This window comes from Pelecanus crispus, chromosome 16 (assembly GCF_030463565.1).
Source record: "Pelecanus crispus isolate bPelCri1 chromosome 16, bPelCri1.pri, whole genome shotgun sequence".
NCBI classification, from domain to species: Eukaryota; Metazoa; Chordata; class Aves; order Pelecaniformes; family Pelecanidae; genus Pelecanus; species Pelecanus crispus.
In genome coordinates this window covers 8,608,105-8,624,536 of record NC_134658.1, presented here as the reverse complement: position 1 = coordinate 8,624,536, position 16,432 = coordinate 8,608,105, and the positions used below count along the sequence as shown (strand labels likewise).

The following is a 16,432-nucleotide window of genomic DNA, read 5'->3' as shown; positions in this document are numbered from 1 at the left end:
TTAAAGGGCACAGCAGCTACTGAGTTTGGCTTTTTTATTTATTCAAAACCATGAAAACCCAACGCAGAGGGTGAAATAAGGGCAGAACACGATCTGCAAGTCAACAGCTGAGAGTTTCAGAAGCTGTGAAGCTTTTGTGTAGTTAAAATTGCTGTTAAAAGTAGGTGCTACATCAGCGAGTCTTCATTCATAGTTTTCTACGAACAGCCACCTTACAAATGAGTGCAAATCTTAAAGGTCCATTTTACATTTCAAGTCTCAAGGTTAAAAAAAATTGTTACAGAGCAACAAGCTGTTTCTGTAAATGCCCACACTGTCTCTTTTCAAATGGTTAAAAATGGCACGTGCTATGCCACAGCTACTAAAAGACATTTCAGAATTCTAGAACCCAACTAAAACACTAAAATAAAAACTAGAAACCAAAATACCTTTGCCCCTTGCTGCAGAACAGCAGCCAGGTGCTTTCTGTTGTAATGCTGGTGAACAAACTGATTTGCAGAGAGAACCTTGACCTTAACCCCGGTTTTACGCTCAACGAGGGGCTTTCTAACACAAGGTGAGCGGGTACAGCCCCTCTGAGATCATTTTGCTTTCAATGAACAGAAGCCAGAGTTCTGAGGATGAGATGGAGGTGCTGAATTTGTGTCACTATGCAGGCACTTGTGTATAGGAATGTAGGCTTCTCATGTTGACACTTAGTGTTGATGCATTCCCTACTCTCTAAAAGCCCTCCGAAGAGTCACTACCCTACTGACCATGAATAGTTCCTGGTCTCCTCCCCGTCACCTTGCGGATATACAGCAGTGGAGGTTGACACAAGGTGCAAGGGAGAATATGAACCAAATACTGTAAGTCTTGAGGAAAAACAGGACTGTGCTAAATGTAGGATCTTCACAAAACGTGACATCAGTGGGCTCAGCACTTAGTTTGCATAGCATATTGATGTCTTCATTTTTCACAAACACGTTGCCCAAAAAGAAAACAGGTAGAGTGAATTCCCGGTGCTAGGACAGATCAATGGGCCAACATGACCAATGCGGTTTTCATGAAGGCAAGGCAAGTTTAAACGTCAGAAAGTACAAAACGAAAAGGTGTGCTTCTATCCACGCGTACTGGCGAGGGGCAGTGCTTGTGGTGGATCTGCCTTGGAAACGCGTTCACGTTTGGCAGTAAAACAACAGAGCTCTTCCCTTTAAGAGCTTGGCAGGAGTGTGCGCGTCATTTTTTTCTCTTGAAGGAAGCGCCGTGCACACTTTCATATAAAAAACCCCCCGATAATCTGCCCACATGATATTGGTAATGAGTTGCTACTACTGCCCCGCTGTGCATAACGGTCATTCTGTGCAGCAAAATGAGTCTGAAAAGCAGTCACTATGTTACTGTTGGGAAAAAGGCTTTTTTCCTGTTACAAACACAAATCAGTAGGAGTTTCCCCCATGACAATAACAAGGATTTCATCATTCTGACTAAGGAACAAATCTGATGTGCTTTCAGAATAAAAAACCCTGTGCATGAGATCAGCGATACCATGACACAAAGAGCAGCAAAACCTAGCAGCAGAGAGGGTGACAGTGTGGAGGTGCTGGAGCTGGGGTACGTGGTACTTCAGAAAGCAGCCGACCCGGGCAGACGCGTGCCGAACGCACACGGCAGACGGGCGCTGAGGAGTACCCAGCGCTGCACGGACTGCAGTTGGTAAAACTCATCGGACAGAAAAACGTTAGAAAACTCTGGCGTGAGCGCACAGCCTCAGGAAGTGCGGTGATGTAAACTCTGAGAATGTTAATGACTTGCGTATTTTGGCAACAGACTCAGTATCATATAAAAATAATGTTTAGTAAAAAAATCCCGGTGTCCATCATAAAAATTCAGGAAAAAAAAAAAAAAAAAGAAAAAATCGTTAGCGATTTCTGTCCTCATGGGATGAAGATGCCCCCATTTGTCAGAAACAGTTTTAAATAACAAGTAGTACATTGGAAACAAAAATGGGTCAGCAGCCATTAAACGTGTCCTATATGAAAGTGCACATCTTTCAATGGAGTTTAACCACCATGAGGTCATGATCTAACACAAACGGCAACTTAGGACCATAGAAATTAACTCCTTCCGATGGAAATATGGACCACCATCAAGACAAGATTACTATTTTCCTTACAAGATTAAAAACATTGAAATTTTGCAGCATCATAGTAAGGCACTCACCCATGGAAAAGTCTGTGACTGTTGCTTCAAATGGCAGCAGCTAACTAGCTTTTAACACAAGGAAGACAGTTTTCAGTTCTGAGCTAAGTGCTAGGGTGCCTTACATTATATGGGGGGAATTATTCGGGGGTGGGGAACTGTTAGTGTTAGAATTCTCCTACAAACTAGTTGTTTTTCCCCTTAACCCATTAAAGCATCTCATATTCTAAAATATTAGTTTTATAAATCTAGTCTTCTGTTTTAAGGCTCTAAAAATCCCCTCCCCCCCAACCCCCACAAAAAATACCTACCAGCGCCTGGTGGGCAACGGAGGACCAAATCCGCCATTTCACAGTCAGGAGTCTATAGTATTGCATCTTAAAAATGAAAACCTGCTTCCGCCTCCTGGGAGTTTTATCCCTTCCTTGAATGCCTTCATGTGTTTGGTCAGGTCAAAATTTTGCAAAGCCAGAAAAATTAAAAAAATAATCATCAGTCTCTTCCAATCCTACAAAGGTGTTGGATCCTTCTGTCCCGTGGTGCTGGTCTCCTGCCTCGAATCGACGCTGCCTGCCCTGCAGTGATTTCTCATTGGAAAAAAAACAAGGTGTCCCAATGCTTCCTTTTTTGTATGGCTCCTACAAATCTGAAAGCTTTCTTGAGTGAGGTAACAAAAGTTAGGCTTTCAAGCAAAGTACATGGTACGTAAAGTGTCCTGATGAACCTGCACAGCCTTCGCCAAGGCCTGGGGGTCTCTGCCGTTGCTCTGTCCAGATATATGGCTGCCCTCGCCACTGAAAATCAAGGAAATCACTGCATAATTATTTCGTATTCCCCCTCCCAGGAACACTGAGAAACCCCCTTGGAGATGAGGGTCCGCGAGCGCTGGCAGCACAGGAAGGCAGCGCAGCGCAGCATACGGGGACGCTGCGCGTGCCGGCGACCGCGCCCGGCACTGCAGAGATCCCGGCCCCTCGAGGTGGCTGGCAATGCTCAAACACCCCAGGGACGCTCCTCCAGGCCCAGGCTGAGCTCAGCATGGGATTTAACCCCCCTTCACCCCCAGTTCCTCCTAGGCTGGGACCTAAGAGGATGCAGCTACGTGTGGCTCTCCCCCACCAAAAAGTGCCTGCTGCAGCGCTGCTCCGACAGAGGCACTTCCAAACACCATGCCCTGTGCCCGCCCCCGGGGTCTGCCTCCCGAGCCCCCTCACCTGTCGTGCTCCTTGTCCACGAGATGGTACCGCGCTCGGAATGCCACCAGTCGGGCGTAGTACGCCGGGGCCGGGATGGAGACCGAGCGGGTGCAGCGCACGTAGGTATGGCACAGCTGGTACGTGAGGATCTGCAGCTCGTCCGCGGTGAACCGGTTGTCATCCCAGAGCACGTAGTAATGGGATGGCCGGCTCGTACCCTGGGAAGGAGAAGGGGCAGCGTGAGAGGTGCTGCCTCCACCCAGACGCAGGCAGCTGCCTCGCATCCTCATCACCCCCTCCCTGATCAAAGACAGCCTGGGCAGGAGAGATGCCCGCGCTTCCTTAATTTGAGAACCCCACACATGTGCAAGCACCGCGAGGCAGGAAAGCCCTCAGCACCGAGCTGCAAACCATTAACGCAGCTGCCCCGTGCCCAGGCACTGCCGGTGCTTCTGCGCTGCCGCCCCCAGCGCCTGACGCCGCACAGCCCACTGCACCACGTATCGCACCGGCTCCCCACCGAACCGGGCCAGCTCCCCGCTGTCCTTGCAGGGGGAGAGGAAGCCAAAAAACCTCCCTCGCGAAAGCAGCTGTAGATGAAATGAGTGCAATTTTTTCAGTACAGTGCCTGACTAATCTTGGCTGCCTGAAGAAAGGCAGCTGCAAATCAAGCTGCCTGCTCCAGGGATGGCTGGCCCCAGCTCTCCCGCCCACGGCCAGACAACAGGTCCCTGCTGACGACCAGGCGCCCCAGCGAGCCGGCACGCTCAGACGCCAGCTGACAAGCTGCTGAATTGGCCACTCTGAAGGAGGAAAATCTCATAGGAGAGATCCTTGGCTCCAGGAGGGAAATTGAGTACGTGCCACACAACGCAGCAGCAGCGCCGCCCCAGCGCTGCTCGCCAAAGCACCGCGAGGGCAGCTTGGACCGAACCGCCCGCACCCCCGGTGCCGGAGGGAGGCCGGGTCAGATGCATGAGAGCGCAAGCTGCAACAACAGCCGAAGAAAACCAGCAGCAGCACAACAGCCAGCCCCGCAGCACGGTACCTGAATGCCTGCATGACTGCACAGGTAGAAGTCGAACTCGAAGGGGTGGGTGATATTTGTATCCACTGTTGTTCCTGCTGGGATGTTCCCACTCTTCCCAATCTACAGGGAACAGAAAGAGAGACCCAAGCACTGCAGAGTTTGGTTACTTCCAGCTGCCCAGAGCAGTGTCTGTAACACACCTGCCCCGCACCAGGGCCACGGCGCAGGGTCCCCATCTCGGCATCCTAGCTTGAGTGCACCGTGCAGAGCCGCTCCCCAAGTGCCCATTAAGGGGGGACAGAAGCAGCGCATCCCGCTCTGCTCCCTGCCTGAACGGGCTTGCTGGCATTTTCTGCTAGCATCAACACCAGGCACGACATGGAGATAGAGCAAACAGCGTCAGAAGGAAAGCAGGCAGGGTGAGGGCTGGGCACTGGCCCATCCTCCTGCAGAAATGAGGATTAAGTGAGCAAAACTCCAGGGATCTCCGTGGAGAGCGTAAGCTAGAGTCTCTGCCACAAGACACTGGGGCTTTGCACCCTGATCAAAAATTGTCCTCAGTTCCCAAGATTAAATCTTCATGCTTAGGTAGAGCCAGAGTCTGGTTTGACTAGATCTAACCACTAAACTTAGATCAAATCTAGGAAAAGCTACAGCAATCAATGTTCCTGCACAGCACACATGAACAAGCTGTGAGCAAGCAAGGGGTTATTCATCCTGTCATGTCAGCAGCTACAGCTATCACCAAAACAACAGATGTTTTCAAGCTGACAGAGGCTATTTCAAGAGAGTCACCAGGATCATCAGCACCCAGTAATTCATAATAACAGCAAACAGCTGTCTGGGTTTCTAGAAGCAGCCTAATCCGCATGGATGCGGGAGTCAACCGAGCAGCACGTTTCATTCAAGGAAGAGCTCCCCGCCTGCCAGCGCTGAGCTTTAGCTTTCCCCTCGGCAATGTCAGGGCTGGCTCTTCCTAAAGGCCGGAGATGAATCAGCTGCCTCCGGCCCCGGCACCCCGCAGCGCTCACCCTCTCGCTCTTGTCTGCACAGAACAGACGGGTGTGATGCCTCTTCTGGACGACGATGTAGGTGATGCCAGGCTGGTAATCCTTTTCCAGTTTGATGCAGGCGTCTCGGATTGCTAGGAGCTCATAGTGAAGGATCTGGAGAAACAAGCGCAACCAGAGTGAGGGGACACGCCAGCACCCAGCCGTCCCCGTGCACCCTCAGGGAACCCTGCGGGAGCCGGCGCAGCCCCGCTGGCCATCGGGCATCCGAGGGCTCCTCACCTGCGGGAGCTGCCCCTCGGGAACACCGTCACGGTAGAAGATGATCCTGGTGGGTTTGAAGCGGGTGGATTTGTAGAACTGGATGAGGAGCTCCCTCACCATGTAGGACAAGTCCTCGATGATTTCCTGGCGAGGACGCTGCACGCGCACTGTGGCACAGTACCGGCTGGGGTGGGCGTCCATGCTGCCCACAACCTGCAGCGACAGAGACAGGCCAGGCCCACGCGTTACAACAGGAAGGAAGGAGGGGATGTGGGACATTCCCAGCCTCCGCCTGCTTCCAGCACCCACAGCTGGCAGTGGGCAGAGCACCGGAGCTCAGAGATCAGGAGACGGGACAGCAAATACTGTGCAGGCAACTAGCACCCAAATAGGACATCCCTGGTTGTGGCCACGTCCTGGTTCCACGCTCTGCAGTACCCTTTGTGGTGTTTATGGGAATTTCCAGTGAGACAGCTTGGCTGGTGGAGCAACGTGGCCGTGGGGGCTGTTGCTGCTCTGTCCCAGCTTCACCCTCCTGCCCAAAAGCGGAGGGGTGAGTGGGGAGCGGGGCTGCCCTTTCTGCCTGCCTAAGCCCTTCTCCTTCCGTCCCTCACTCCAGAGGTTTTTGGCTTCCACGAAGGGCTGCGTGACCTCAAACTGTGCTCTGCTGTTTCACCAGGGCAATGACACCTCCAGGGTACAAAACCCCACCTGCAGTTGCAATGCCTCTGCTTTAACAGCTGCTGCTGAGGGCTGTATCGCAGCAACAGCAGGGAGCTCTGCTATCAGCCGGTCCTTACCCCTCCGACTGCGGCACAACTGCCCTGCCCAGAGACCCTCTGCCCAAAAGGCGATTGAATCAGGTCAATGTTTGCACAGAGCATCTGCCAGCATCGCCTCCCTGCGCCCGCCCTCGCTCAGCCGCAGGCAGCGGAGCTGCCCCAGCCGGCCGCGGTCTGCCCCGCCGGCGCTGCCGCCTCCCGGGGACACGGCGGGGTTGAGTCACCGTGCGGCAGACGTCGAGCGGGGAGTTCCCATCGCAGCCGGGTGCTCTGGAGGGGAGACCTTAAAGACGTCAGGGCAAAGGGGCTGAGAGCAGCCGGGCTCGGCTGTGACGCAGGGCTCGGGGCGCAGCGTGAGTCACGGGTGTCAAAACAGGCACCGGCCCATGCTGGGAGACAAATGCCCGGCTGCTCTGCCGCACCACGCGGTCCACGTCCCCCCCAGGCAGAGGGAAAGCACCGCAGACCCCACATCCTCAGCAGCATGGAGCCTGCTGCCCCCGCCCTCAGCGCCGGTTTCGCTTTTGCTTCGCAAACAGAGCTCTAGGGTCTGGGCTGCACCAGCGGAGCCGATGTGCTCAGCAGAAACGTTTCCTTGGACCCCTTTCTATTGTGTAATTAACAACGGACCAAGGACAAGATCAAGGCCATGTGAAGGCTTGACCCTTCTCCCCTACAGCTTCAAAAAAGCTTTTATAAAAATTAAGAAAAAAAAAAAAAAAACAACCCACAGTGGTCCTGTACAAAAAAACCACAGAAAATGTTTTCGGAGTGGAAGTGCCGCCGCCAGGAAACAGACTGTTCTGTCCCACCCACACCTACAGCAAACAGCCAAAAGCATTTCCCAACCCCTTCTAATTAAGAAAAAAACACTCCTCCAAAGATGCATTTGCATGCCAAGGAAAACCTGAGTTATGAGTCCTGGAAAGTTAAGAATTTAATAGGAAAATGCTGACGGGCTTAATTAAAACAGACGCTACGAGAACCTGACACTCTCCTTCACCGCAGCGAGCCCAAGGCAAGGTCTCAGAGCCCCACGAAGGGCACGAGCTGCCACCCAGCCTCACCGGCACGCGAGCGGCACTTCACTCGCTGGATGCTCATTATTCATTTGGGGTGACGGGAAATCCTCCTCCCCAAAAGGCTCTGAAGCAGCCCCACCACCCCAGTTCTCCCCAGCTCTCCCGCCTGGGGAAGGCCCCTCCTAGGGCTGCACTGCAGGACCGGGATGCCTGGGGATGACTCCGGCCAGCGCAGCGGCCGCCGAGCTCCTGGCACACCCGGTCCAGCAGCGCTGGCGGGGTTTGGCACACCACGAGCCCCATCTGCTGGCAGCTGCCAGCTCTTCCAGCCCCCGCCAGCTCTCCCAGCAGCTCCCCAAAACCGCAGCTCCTCTGCAGAGGCAGGAGGGGACTGGGGACCCACCACCCTAGGAGCAGGACTGAAATACCCGACAGGGCATGGGGCCACCCTGAGAAGTCTCACTATGGGGACAGTAGTGACACAGCCCCTTCATGGACACACAAGTCCCATTCCAGCTCCTGCGTCCCTGCAGAGCTCTCAGGCACCAAGCCTGGCCCTGGATGGGGAACTTACAGCCGTTATGGAGGGCTTCTTCCCATCTCCTGCTGGCGGGTGAGTGACATCGGCCCCCAGGAAGATCACCGGCTGCTGAAAGACGGCAGAGCTGGTGGGAGAGAAGAGAAAGCAGCAGTCAGCCTTTCGGGGCCATCCCAGGGTGATGCACAGTCCAAAGGAGGCGAGCAGATCACACAGAGGACATCTCCTGACCTCCGGGCTCTGGCCTGCACACATCAACAGCTCGTTACAAGGGGAGACAGGCTGCAAACCCCCATTTCAAACAGTTACTTTACGCAGCCGCCCACAGGCCCCCTTTTCCCCAGGTAAAGCCAGGCAGGCAGCACCATGAGGGACTTGGGAAACAAGCCCCAAAAATGCGAGAGGCAGCAGCCGTACGAACCGCTGGTGAGGCACAAGGATGTTGTTGATCCCGCCAAGCTTGACGTTGATCTTGAGGCAGAGGTTGGAAAGGGTCTGCGGGGAGGTTTTCACCACGTTCTTGACCTGGACGCACTGCGTGGCCATTCCCAGGAGGGTGTCCCCAACGCGCTTCACCTCGGCTGCGGGCAGAGGAAGCAGGTGAACAGACCGGCAATCAGCAACGCACCGCTTCCAGCAGCATCCTTGGAAACGGGGAGAGAAATCACCGCGGGAGGAGCAGAGCCAGCCCTGCCGAGCGAGAGCAAAGCCCCTCTCCTCTCCGTGCTCGCCCCTGCCCCAGACGCACCGTACACCGGTGTTTTCCCTGGCAGGATGACAATGATGAGCTGAAGCCCTGAATAGGTGTTCTTGAGGTGTCGAAACATGGGCTCCACACTGTCTGCACCCTGGGCGTATTTACAGAAACAGGGCTGGCCTTGGATCGGCATCCCTGCATCTTTGGAGATCTTCCGCAGCTGGTCTGTAAAGTTCCTGTGCCCGGGAGGAGAAGCATTCAGCCCTGAGCCCTTCCGCACGGCAGCTCTGCCGCACACGCCGGCCACCGAGCGAGACGGGACCTGCGGCCAGAGTGCTGCGGCACAGGACAGAGACGGGGACATCACATCACCATGTCTGTGGTTTTACAGCATCCAGCAAGCGCACGGCATGGGAAACACAAGACCAACACGTGTTAGAGCTGAACCGTCCCCTCTTGGTACCCTCTTACCCAGGTACTGACTCTTCCTGAAGAGTGACGGAGCTGTCAGCCATTCTCCGTTAGACAGCTGGAGAAGCGGGGAGCAGACCTGCTTGATTTCCAGATGATTTGCAAACCTGATGCAAGCCTTCACTTACCAAACCGGACAAAGTGCTCAGCCACACTCTGGATTTTTGGATTGCCAAGGATAAATTTGATGCAGGGAGAGCCAAAGGGAGCGCAGGGCTCCCAGCTCTGCCTCAAAGGGGTCACAAGAGGACTGCGGCGTCACTCCCACCTCCACCCAGCTACTGCAGATGTAGAGCCTCTGAGCTGCTCCAAACCATCCCAAACGTTAACTGTGCCAAACACCCAGAAGAGGCACACAAAACGTTCGCCTTGATGCACCCACTCTAGGTCAGCAGAAAGCCAAGTCCCTGGAAGAATCCAAAACCAAGGTGACCATTTCCCTAAATCGAACAAACTGTCCCCACTCTGTGTCACTTTGCTACCAAAGCAGAGCATCTCTAAAAGCTACCAAAGCCTTTCAGAAAGCCTAAGACTTCTCTGTAATAAAAACCCATGGTGAGTTAGGATGCTTCCTGCATGAATTATGTTATTTCAGAAAGGATACTCGGGAAACTTTTAATTAAATATCCCTCACAACCCCATCTCTCCGCAAGATTCAGCCGAGAAGAGTTCAATACAGTTTTAGGGCTGGCAGTATCAGATCACGATACTGCAGCCACCCGATGCAAAGAGCAGATCGAGCAGACCCTGACTGTCAGCTCACACACGCTGGAGTGCCCACGTGCTCACTCCCACCTGGCAGGCTTTGCGATGGCTCTGGGACTGTTCGCAGCCAGGATAAACAGCCAGGCACTCTGGATAAACTAACAGAAACAAGACTGAACACCCAGTCCGAACCCGGATCAAATTTGTACCACGAGCAATTCAGATCCAGCGTTAACGACGAAGGGTGTGGAGACCCAGGCTGGGAGCAGCAGGGCGGCCGCACCACGAGCCACGGCTTCCCCACGTCATCCCACCCACGCGGGCTGCCCCTTTCCTTACTTCAGCACCTCCTCTCGACACTGCTTCTGCGGGGCAAAGCAAGCAATCGCCCAGACTTTGATCTCAATGCCGTTGTAGAACTGCTTCCCTCGCATGTCCCACACGCCTTGGTTGGGAGTTGCAATGGCCCGGTTCTGCAAGGCAAACAGACGGTCAGAGCGCTGCCGCGTCCTGCCCGGCCCCGCGCCGGCAGCCCCTGGGGAGTACCCGCACGTGCCCTGGTTGTGCTCCCCATCACAAAGCCGTACACCCTCGCCGGAGCCAAGTCCCTGCACTGCCGGGGTCTGCCGCGGCACGCGGTGACAGGCAATTCAGAATCTCAGCTCCTCAAAGGTGATGGAAAATTCACCCAAGCTGCCTTACCCTGAGCATCCCTCTCCCCTTCAGCTCACTTTTTTTGTCACCAGATGACTCTTGGCTACGCTTTCAGAACAGTTATATTGCAAAAAAAAAAAAAAAAAAAAAAAGAAAAAACACAACCCAAAACCCAAGCCCAAGGCGCTCTGATAAAAAATTCCACCTCTAACCTACAAACCTGAAGGCAGCACAAGTTTTGTTCAGAAACAGCATTTTCTGGTGTGAAAGCATCTCTCTGCACAACGCAGCCCAGCACCCGGGCAGCGCAGCCCTGCTTACCCTGCCTCCGTACTGCAGGATGGGCGCCGGCAGGACCCTCCCCGTCACCTCCGTCATGTCATCTTTCACCTTGATCCCAAACTCCTGAATGTACGGATCCAGGTTGTAGCTGGCGTTCTTCATCTGCAGAGGGAAGGAAGGGCCACGGGAGGGAGTGAGACCAACTGCTGCATCCCGCGCAGCTTCAGCTGGCTGGGAAATACGGGCACCTAAAGTCATGTTCTCTACAGAGCCAAAATCCTCTCCGTAAGGGGACGGCAAGTGGTTCAACACAAAGGGCCAAACCCTGTCCTCCAAACCGACCCACAGGGGACCCGATTTTTGAACGCACTGACCAACGCAACCAAGAGCGGAGCCTGCTCCTGAGATTTAAGGCTTCAGTGGGAAGGTTCAGACTGGCAAGAGACCATTACCAAGAGTCCCAGAAAGAACATCAAAACCCCCAGCTTCAAAAGCCCAGAGACATCGGTTTGGGTAACAGCACCATTAACCAGCTCCTGCCCGGCCGCTGGCAGAGCCGGGTTTGCCGTTCCCCTGGCTTGCCCCAGGCTGACCTGCAGGCAGAGTTCCCGTACCGCAGCCCCACAACGCGCAGTCCCCACGTACACCCACAGCCAGGGTCATTTCTCTAATTTGTTTTCCTATTTTTAGTTCCAGCTCCCTTTGGGTCAGGTTCCATCAGCGCGAGGACCTGAATTTGCTGCACACGAGTTTCCACGGTCACTTTGAGCTGGGCTCCTCTATGCAAGTGTGTATTGCACACATGCGGGCATCTGTCACCGGGGGTTCAGTGAGAAGAGGGGGATAAAACCAAGCCATTAACCCCACCAGCATCTTCTGAGCAGGTCGCAGCTCTCCAGTGCAGAGCAGCTGAGGAGCAGGATCACAACAAGGTTCATCACAGACATGACACCGTAGCCTGCCATCAGAGCCCCGGCCCCGACACCGTCCCTCCCAGGGACTCGTGCCACGTACCAGGCGACTAATTTCCTCCTGCCTGTCTGGGGCAGACCTGGCTGTTGCTTTTATCATGGTTGACGTTTGATTGTCTGTGAGCTTCTTGATGCACCGCTGGCCTGCCACGATGTTGCACACCTGCACGGCAGGGGAGAGACAGCAGCCACACATTAGGGACAGGTGACACATGGGGGACCACGGCTAAGCTGCCGCGTGGGTACAGCACTCGGGCCCTGCGGACAGCCCCAAACCAGAGGTGCCGAGCCTGCAGCTGCAGGAAAATGGCATTTTTACAGCATGGTCTCCTCCCTCACTTACTAGAAGTGGCTCTTGCCAGGTCAACATTGAGGCAACTAGTGCCCACACACATTAGCTGCAGAATATTGTCGTGCATCTGCCAGCAAAGGCCACTTGGCTTTGCTTTGCACGGTGCCCAAAAGCCGGGGAGCCCAACGGTGCAGAGCTGGCACTCACCTCCAAGGGCAGGTACGTGTGCTTCTGCTCCTGGCCAACCTGGAGACAGGGCAGGTGGGGATATTTCAGCTGCAGGTTGTACTTCTGCTTAAAGTACTGAGCCACTGTGCACTCCACTGTCTGACCGCTCTCCAGCTGCAGGGGAAACCTGGCAGAGGCAGGACATGAAGGATGCACCTACTCAAAACAGACACTTCCAGACCTCAAGCACTACTTAATCTGGCTGGGAAGAGAGGGAACTGGCAGGCTCCCACTCTGAGCTACCATAAAAGAAAATAAAAAGCACAACAGTGGTATTTTCAGAAATCAAGTCAGGAATACTCTGATCCCAGTGTGGAACTGAGGTCCCTAAATAAAGCTCTCCCTCACTAATCCAGCTAATCAGGGCAAATGTTTATTGCAGGACATGCCACGCATGCCACTGTCAGGTACACAAATACAGCACGCTGCCACTCGGGAGGAATTCTGTGCTTGGTGCCCTCCCCGGGAGCCGAGCTGAGCTCCAGGCAAAGGTTAACCGGCCTCTCCTGGTACGGGGCAGCGGCTCTGGGGTGGGCAGAGCACGGGGGGCAGGAGGGGTGCATCTCCCTTCAAAACCACAGGGGGGAAAAAAAAAAAAATCAGACTTGCCAGTGGCAGGGCTGAGGGGTGCCGTGCCGCCCATAGCCGGAGCGCGTGATACCCAGCCTCACCCAGCACCAGCTGTTCCTGGCTCCATAAAGAGCTCCGTGAAAATGAAGAATTGACCCGATATTCTTTATGGAGCCAAAATTAGAAGGCGAGCCAGCCCGAATGCCCTGGCGAGGCGTCACATTCCTCCTGCGCTCGCCAAGCCCGAGGGCTGGGACCCAGGGATGCTGGAGCACAGGGGAAGCGGGGTGGACACGGTGACAGGCGCATGAACCCCAGCGAGGTACCCGCAGAGACGGGGCTGTGCGGCGAGGCGGCGTGGCTGGGGCGAGGGAGGTGCCCCCGCTTCAGACGGGGCTCTGAGCCTGACAGCGCCAGCCCGTGCGGGCACCGCTGGTTTGGTATCGGGCAAGAACTGGGAGGAGAGATTTTCTGCCAGCACTTGGGTTTGTGCAGCACGAGCCAAAATGTCTTGTGTTTTTTTTGTTTTGGGTTTTTTTTTGTTTGTTTGTTTGGTCGGTTCTTTTACTGTTGGCAAAATTTCCAGAAACTTTGCAGAAACTTGGGGGCAGACAGCCTGAAAAAGCCCCCCCTCCCCTCCAGCTCCACTCAGCGAGCACCCAGCAGAGAGCACAAGCACAGCCCCGCCTGCGCCAGCGCCGTCCCCACGCTGCCTGCACAGGGAGGTCTGGAGGGTCTGCCCGCTCCTCCCCCAGCCTCTGCCTCGAGCCCCGTTTTGCTTCCAAGCCTCCCCAGCGGTAATTCCCAGGACGAACCCCAGCGATGAGACCTGGAAGCACCCGTGGGCCGTGGCACCCAACAGCTTGGTGCTTAGGGCATGGTGCTGCCGCTCTGTCCATGGGGGCTGCGGGGAGCAGGGCAGCCCCCCAACACGGAGAGATGCCCAGGCCCAGCCTGCTCCCAGGCACATACAAATAATTTCAAGGCAGGGAATCGCTTTATGCCCTGATAAAACTTCTGCTTTGGCACTGTCTATTTTAAGAAAGAAGAAAACCAAACTCGGGGGTAAAAACTAGGACAATTCCTGGCGTGTTAGCTCCCGCCCACTGCAGCGTGCCGCCTGCCAGACAAAGCATCCTCTGCACTCGCACCCTCCCCTGCATCCCGCTCGCCTTCACCGCGCATGACACGGAGCCCCGCGAGCTGCTGTGCCCAAAACCGCTGCAGAGCACCGAACACATCTCCTGTTGCCATTGCAGGCTGGAGTTTCCCGTCCAGCTCTCCCTAACGACACCAGCAGCTGCTAAAAAGGAGAACAGCTCAGATTTTTCCAAGGGCATCTTTCCACCCGCCTTACGTCTGGTGGCTGGCCGGCCGCCTGGTAACGTTACACACGCGGTATTTCCTCTTCATCTGCCCGCAGTGGGTAACCTCGACTTTCAGACCTGATGCAAGACAGGAAGACACAGTAGAGTCACTGGTAAAGGCGGGAGCGATTCCCCTTCGCCCAACTTCCCTGGGACACCACCAACACCCACCTTAAATAATTAACCATTCGCAGAGCAGGTATGCTTGCAGATGCCCCATGAAGTGCACGAGGGAGAAAACGGTGCCCCAGGAGACATTTAAAACGTGCAACCCCCCGTATGCCCACCTCGCTGCAGGGGCTGGGCAGCAGACAAGCCACGGCCAGTGTCTGTGGCAGCACCCGGCTGGGGACGGGTCCCCAGTGCTCCCCGGGGGCTCTACCTTTGATCTCCTTGGTGAAACGCACTCTCTGCGAGTCTGTCAGGGGCTTCGGCTGCTCATCGATGTTCCGGATGTCCAGCACCTCGCACATGAACTCGATTACGGGCTGGGCTTTGTAGAAGGCGGTGGCCGACACTGCGGGACAGATAGCACGATGTGTCTCTGCTCTCTCCCAGCAGACGGACCTGGCCCAAGAGCCGGCCGGATCCAGCCTCCCCAAACACACTCAGCCCCCTGCTGCAGACCCCACCCCACTGCAACCAGCGCTGGGCGGTCAGACCCCGTGCACAAAGCCCCCAGCCCGAAGCGGTGCTGGGATGTCACCGCAAGCGAGCGGGACCGTGCTGCGCTGCACATGCTGGAGAGCACAGTGGTTTTGCCGGCATAAAAAAAAAATACGTCACCATCAATGTTGAGCATCATCTTCCACATGGCAGGCCTGACCGACTGGTGGAAACCGAACCAGACCTCCCTGCCACCGCCCAGGGGGTGGTAATAACCTTCAGGGGGGGAGAAGAAGGAGCGGCCAACGGGAGTGTACCTACAAACCAGGGCAAACCGTGTCAAACAGCACACACCAGCCCCACCGGCAGCCACCATGAAGCACCCCCAGCCCCTCTGAGCCGTCACTCGCCCCGCCAGCTGCATCACCCCATTTATTTCTATCACAGGAGCATCCATAGCAATAGCACCGAGCAGCGTGGCAGGCACGGCCGCCTCCTCCCAAAGACCGTCAAGGCCAGTCCCAGCCACAGCAGCCTGCCAAGGGCAGCCGGTCCCCTCCCTGGCATGCTCGGTGCTCGCAGCACGGCCCTTGCCGCCCCCCGCGCCCACCCGCCGGGCTGCCCCTGGGCGCAGGTACCTCATGGAAGCCAGGTGCCTCATGGCAACATCCAGCGCCTGGACGGACTCCAGCGGGACGGGGATCTGCCCACTGACCAGGGCTTCGTGCAGCATGCGCCAGCTCACGATGGCCATCCATTTGATGGAGACCTTAAATATCCTGTCCTTGCCTTCCCCTGGGATCGTCACCTCAAAGTCAACCTGGGTGCAGAAGGGAGGGAAGCGATCATGGCATCCCCGCGGGCGCAAGGGGAAGAGGTCGTTTTTAGCTGGTCCCTCCCAGGCAGGAGGCAGGTCACGCTGCCTGCACGGGGCTCGCTGCCCGCTCTTACCCGCTCGTTTCCAATGGGCAAGGCCGTGACAGTGTAGATGTTCTTCTTCCCATCGTAGACTGGCTTTCGGTCACCGAAGATCTGCGGTTTGAAGTGCTGTACCATGTACTCCACGACTTCCCTACACAGGCGAGCGGGGCAGGAAATAGGGGCAGGGGAAGAGAAGGGCGAGGTTTGTTTTGCCCGTTTCTTTACAGCCCAACACCTTCTGCAACCTGCCTGGTCCCCAGCCTCCCCACCCGGGGCACTTCTGAGCCGCAGGGCACCAGAGAGCAGCCAAGCTGCCCAGGCAGGAGGACCCCCGGACAAACAGCCACATGCCTTGCCCCGCAGCTCGGTACATCAGCTTCGGCAGGACGAGTTTACACGGTATGCAGGAACACGCACCCGCCAGAGCTGGCTGCAAACGCACCGTGCGTGCCGGGAGGGAGAGACTCGTTGCCCATGGCCACCAGGAGCATCTGCAGCATCTGCTCACCAGCCTTTGGGGCACAGAGCTACCCAGGCTGCCGGGGCAGGAGGGGACAGGCAGCGAGTAGGATGCCAAAAAGAAAAACACAGAAAAGGACGTGACAGCCCGAGGTCTGGGGCTTGCTATTTTTAAATACAGGATTG

The 16,432-nt window shown here is 55.7% G+C and overlaps 1 protein-coding gene across 3 annotated transcripts; it reads right to left on the bottom strand.

Moving 5' to 3' along the window:
* Window positions 1-2,687: 2,687 nt before the first annotated feature.
* LOC104033471 (protein argonaute-1) lies at window positions 2,688-15,937 on the bottom strand. 3 transcript variants are annotated; one of them, XM_075722146.1, is made up of 17 exons: window positions 15,818-15,937; window positions 15,505-15,686; window positions 15,047-15,183; window positions 14,643-14,777; window positions 14,251-14,338; window positions 12,303-12,450; window positions 11,818-11,966; window positions 10,872-10,980; window positions 10,236-10,369; window positions 8,772-8,956; window positions 8,445-8,604; window positions 8,060-8,150; window positions 5,700-5,894; window positions 5,439-5,573; window positions 4,426-4,527; window positions 3,396-3,595; window positions 2,688-2,975 (listed from the first exon to the last, which is right to left on the bottom strand). In XM_075722146.1, exons 1-17 carry the CDS (start codon window positions 15,920-15,922, stop codon window positions 2,867-2,869), a joined length of 2,364 nt encoding a protein of 787 aa, XP_075578261.1. In that variant the 5' UTR covers window positions 15,923-15,937; the 3' UTR covers window positions 2,688-2,866. The 3 variants fall into 3 exon arrangements, with proteins under 3 accessions (XP_075578261.1, XP_075578260.1, XP_075578262.1); XM_075722145.1 differs by having other exon boundaries at window positions 10,872-10,994; window positions 11,847-11,966; XM_075722147.1 differs by lacking the exon at window positions 4,426-4,527 and having other exon boundaries at window positions 10,872-10,994; window positions 11,847-11,966.
* Window positions 15,938-16,432: the final 495 nt, after the last annotated feature.